This window comes from Mesitornis unicolor, unplaced genomic scaffold (assembly GCF_000695765.1).
Source record: "Mesitornis unicolor isolate BGI_N332 unplaced genomic scaffold, ASM69576v1 scaffold1429, whole genome shotgun sequence".
Classification (NCBI taxonomy): domain Eukaryota; kingdom Metazoa; phylum Chordata; class Aves; order Mesitornithiformes; family Mesitornithidae; genus Mesitornis; species Mesitornis unicolor.
Window position 1 is genome coordinate 1 of NW_010205167.1, and position 5,288 is coordinate 5,288.

The 5,288-nt window shown below is 42.1% G+C and overlaps 1 protein-coding gene across 1 annotated transcript; it reads left to right on the forward strand.

Moving 5' to 3' along the window:
* Positions 1-4: 4 nt before the first annotated feature.
* PENK (proenkephalin) lies at positions 5-4,047 on the forward strand (the record flags this gene model as incomplete). The annotated part of the gene is made up of 2 exons (XM_010191306.1): positions 5-37; positions 3,066-4,047. Coding segments are annotated over 2 exons (699 nt in total), but the record flags the coding sequence as incomplete, so codon positions are not given.
* Positions 4,048-5,288: the final 1,241 nt, after the last annotated feature.

Genomic DNA, 5,288 nt, shown 5'->3' on the forward strand with positions numbered 1-5,288 from the left:
CGCCTACCGCTTGGGACCCCGCGGCATCCACCCCCTGGTAAGCGGGAATGGGGCCACGGTGTGTCAGGAGGGTGGGCCCTGGGGCCTCTTCAGTGCCGCAGAGACACCTCGGCCAGGCCCCCGCACCGCCTTAACTTTGGGAGGGAGGGAAATGGGGAAAAGGGCAAAGAACGGAACAAAATGAATAGTGGGGAAAGCGGCCGGGGTCGCTTGGAAAGGGACATTTTTGAAAGGGGAGGGAGGGGAAAGTGGGCCCTGGAACGCTGGTTTGAGGGTAAGGGGGGCAGGCGGCGACGCCACGGACCCAGCGCGCCCCGAAGAGACAGCCTCCTAACCCCCTCCCAAGCTCGCCCGTCCCTCCCGCTGCCCGCCAGCGAGTGGCCGCTTTCTGGGGAGGACATACCTTCCTCCAGGCAGCCCCGGGGGGGAACAAGGAAAAAGTCGAGTGAAAATGTAAGGGGAAAGGGAGATCCGGCCGGAGATCGCAGCCCTGTGGGGAAATGAGGGGTCGCTGCTGGGCACTGCAGCCCCCGAGGGCGAGGGGAAGCCGGGTAGGACGGGATGGGAGGTCTCCAGCCTCGGCACCAGGCTCCCCGGCAGGATGAGCTCTCTCCAGGCAGCTGCCTGAAAACTTGGCTGAATCACACGAAAAGTGGGGTTCAAGCTCTGTTTGGCTAGCGATACCTCCCGCTGCTCTTCCTCTTCGCACGGAGCTGCGCCGTGTTAGGAATGTGCCTGTAAAAGATCCCTTCGACAGTGTCTCCTGAGACAAATCATGCTCACAAACCTCCAGAATACAGGTGGGGTTTATCTGTAATTTTAATTTTACTGAATTTATCTTTAAAAAATAGTGGCAGAGGCAACTCAACTTGAAATTTAAGCATCGGGATCAGTGAAAGTCTGGGTTCCATCAGCCACCACTGAAGAAGGTGGGAACTCTGGCTGCCGAGTCCTTTGCTAGTGGTACCTGCAGTTCCTGACCTCAAATAGATGTGTATTGAGGCATCATGCTCTCAGCACCTCTAAATGATCAAGAAAGTTGTTTCTGTGCTGTCATCGATTATTTGGGTGCACACAGAAGGAAAGACTTGACCCTGTTGTGTTTTGGAGTATATGTTGTAGACATCTATATTGATACTCTCTCTTGTATACCTTCAGTAATTATTCAAGAAAGACTCAAACTCCTATTCAGTAACAACACTTACTAGCTGAATAGGAAAAGAAGCAATGTGCAGTATGTTATACTCATTCATTATACATGTACAAACTATTTTTAGGAACAAATGTTTCTAGTAACATCATAACTGAATTTACCACATCATTTCTGTAAGATACAAGATTTATCACATTGTACAAGGTTATTCATACCTATGAGAAAGCAATAGGGGGTTATTAAAACTAATTGAGAAGGGGAAAGGAAGGGAAATACCCAGTCTTGCTTTGATTTAAAGTAATTTCAAAGTCAGACAGAAACTGAGATCCCATTCTCTTTACAGCCTAACTGTAATATATAGCAATAAGCGTGTTGTGCCAGTTAAATTATTATGTCACAAAATGCATAAATCCCTTTAATTTTCTTGTGATCATATAAAACATCTTACATAAATTTCTTAGACTAAAATGGGGCTCAAGAGACAGGTAAGGCCAGAGGTATAGTGACCTTCCAATACCTGAAAGGTGCCTATAAGATGCCTAGGGAAGAGCTGTTCACAAGGGCATGTAGCAATAGGATGAGGGGTAATGGTTTTAAACTAGAAAAGGGTAGATTTAGGTTGGATATTAGGAAAAAGTTTTTCAATATGAGGGTGGTAAATCACTGGAACAGGTTGCCCAGAGAGGTGGTGGAGGTCCTATCCCTGAAGATATTAAAGGTCAGGTTTGATGGGGCTCTGAGGAGCCTGATCTAGTAACATTGTCCCTGCTTACTGCAGGGGAGTTGGACTGGATGATCTTTAAAGGTCTCTTCCAACCCAATACATTCTATGATTCTATGAAAACTGTGCTGGGGTTTAACCTCACTTTTTTAAAGCTTATTGAGATCTTTAGAAAACATCATCCATAGGCATAATAAATGTTTCTCTTCTTGAAAATATTGATGATTTCTTCTTTTAATTATTGTGATATGAAAACCATGGACAAGAAGAAAACATACTGGATTCACCTTTCTGCAGCATGTGGCTTCACAAGAAGTAAATTACCCTGACACAACAGAGGTAGTAGTAGCTGATATGTATGTTATTATCTTTACATGACAGGTTACGAAATATGCATACAAATACTGAAAACTTTTTTGTCTTAGCCTGAAAATTTTTCATTGCAGTCAGAAGCAACACAGTTCAGGATTTTTACCCCTCTTTCTGATGGTCACTACTTTGTATATCAAACAAGCAAAACCAGAACTTTGATCCTGCCTAAAAGAGCTTGATTTTTCTACATTTGTATTGGTACACATTTGAAAGATCTATTTCATGAAGAGAAACTAATGATAACAGACAGATACACAGCCATTTTTAGCTGTGCAGTTGAAGATACTGAGCACTACAGTATAGCTGGCTTCTTTGCAACCACGATGCCTTTTTATTTCCTTTAGGTAACTTCTTTCCTAAAATTTCTGAATGTTACTTTTAATTATCAAGATTGAATCACCTTCTACGCTTTCATTATGAAGCAAACCACAACCAATTTTTAGCTTCCCATTAGTAAATAAAAAAAAAAACCCACAACACATAACAATACATCCAAGCATAAGAGAGGTGCAGACACTGTACAGGTGCCTTCCTTTGAAGCAGAAACATAAGGGCAGCCTTGACATACTGGACTCATGCTCCATACTGTCCTGTATTCTCTCTCTTAAGAGTGGAGACTACCATATCTTTCAGAAAGGGATATGAAGAACTCCAGAACAGTCAGGGACCACCAAATCAGCTGTTCACGAAGAGCAGTCCTGCCAAGCCACTCACAAAGAGAGCCTCGCTCATGGCGTTTTAGAAACAAGTAAAGCTAAGACAAGGTGGCAATAAGGTGCTTGCTACTATCAAATTGTTCTCAGTAAATCCATTTTTCAGGCATGTACACTGGAATGCGAAGGAAAGCTGCCTTCTGCCAAAGCCTGGGAGACCTGCAAGGAGCTCCTGCAGCTGGCAAAGCTGGACCTTTCTGAGGATGGCAGCATGGCTCCAGGTGACAAGAAAGAGCTGGATGAGAACCATTTGCTTGCGAAGAAGTACGGAGGCTTCATGAAAAGATATGGGGGATTCATGAAGAAAATGGATGAGCTCTATCGGGTAGAACCGGAGGATGAAGCTAATGGAGGAGAAATCCTGGCTAAGAGGTATGGAGGGTTTATGAAGAAGGACACAGATGATGATGCCCTTGTGAATTCCTCTGATCTGCTGAAGGAGCTTCTAGGAACAGGGGATAACCCTGAAGCAGGGCATTACCGAGAGATAAATGAAAATGACGGGGATGTCAGCAAAAGATACGGAGGCTTCATGAGGAGCGTAAAACGCAGCCCTGAATTGGAAGATGAAGCCAAAGAGCTGCAAAAGAGATATGGTGGTTTCATGAGAAGAGTGGGCAGGCCAGAGTGGTGGCTGGATTACCAGAAACGATATGGTGGGTTTCTTAAGCGCTTTGCTGACTCCATTCTTCCGTCAGAAGAAGATGGGGAAACTTACTCCAAAGAGGTCCCAGAGATGGAAAAGAGATATGGTGGATTTATGAGATTTTAATACCTTTCCCTTTATCCCTTTTGTCCTAAATGAGAAAGACTGCCTTATTGGTCATAACTTATTGTAACGTGTTGCTTGTACTGTACAGTTTTTTACTGTCCTTGGTTAATGATGCAACCTGCAATTTGTTGTTTCAGGTTCTGTGTTCTTTCAAGTCAAATAACTAATTTCTGTTTTAGTCAAGTTTTAGTCTGTATTGTAGTTTCCATGCTAGAACTATTTTGATTACTGTATCCATTTTCTTTAAAGAGGAAGTACATTACAGTAGAGTTGCTTAATTGTATATACAATAAATTCTTCATCCTAACTGCATAAATTCTATTTTCTCTGTCATTTAATCAAACATCATCTCATTTTTTCTTTAAGCACTCAGAGCAATGCCAGCCTCTTTTCTGTAATCACAGAATTTGTACTGCACACACAAAAGCTGAAACACATTTTTGTCTTTAGTTTTCTCAGTTTCCCAGACCACTAGAATAATAAATATGCTCTAAAGCAAATACAACTCTATTTGCTCTCACTGCTCTCATTTTCACCAGTTAACAGAATAAATGTTTAAAGCCTAAATGTATAATTCATAGTGTTGATCCAATTCACATTAAAAAAAATCATAAGTTTGACTTAAAGCACTAAAAACATTTCTGAAGTGCACAACTCAATGCCACATTTGATTAGTTACACTTTTTATGTCCATCCAATATAGGATTGTACAGTTGGCCGTAAAGTTACAAACACTATCTCAGGAAGCTGTAAATCAGTTTGTGCAAAATAAACATGACCCAAAACTGCATGAAAAAACTTCAAAATCCTGATTTTACAGAGCACCTGACAAATGGTTTTCCATGAAACAGCTTTGTGTTTGATTCCTCAGCTGGTGTAAATCACTTGGGCACTCCTGAAATACAGGAAACTGGTGATGAGTCTTTTCTATTTCAAACAAAGGCAGTATTAGTTCTTCTGAGAACAAACAGAAAACCCAGCACTAATGCTATAGATCCTTTGGTATTTACATAGGCTGCACTCACATCAAAGGCCAGCTCCCATCCCAGTGTGCACTTCCTTCCATAACCTTGACTGTCCCCTTGGTTTCCTCGAACAGGGATCTCTGAAGCACTTTCCCCCCATCTACTGGTACTGGCTATCAATTAACATGATAAAAATTTCTTTGGCCACAGGCACTGAAAATAATTTCAAGACACATGACCAAGACTTACAAAACTACACTAAAGTTCCTACAGCCAAAATCCTCAAAGCTGTTTAGATACTTGATTTTTTGCTGAAATGGTTTATGGGAGATAGATGTCCAAAACCACCTGTATCTCTGCATTCAGTACCTGTATTTCAGTTTTGCACAGTACTACCTGTTGACACAAAGGGCAAATTGAGGGTCTGACTTTTCTTTAAGTTCAAGTCAATGGGATCTTCTAGGTACTTAGGACTTTGAAAAATTAAGCTGCGTTTAAATATGCACTTAAAAGCCTCACCACATATAATTAGTTGTGATGATTTTTGACTTGGCCCTTAGAGCATGATATCGGTGGTATGAAGTGGCCAAAA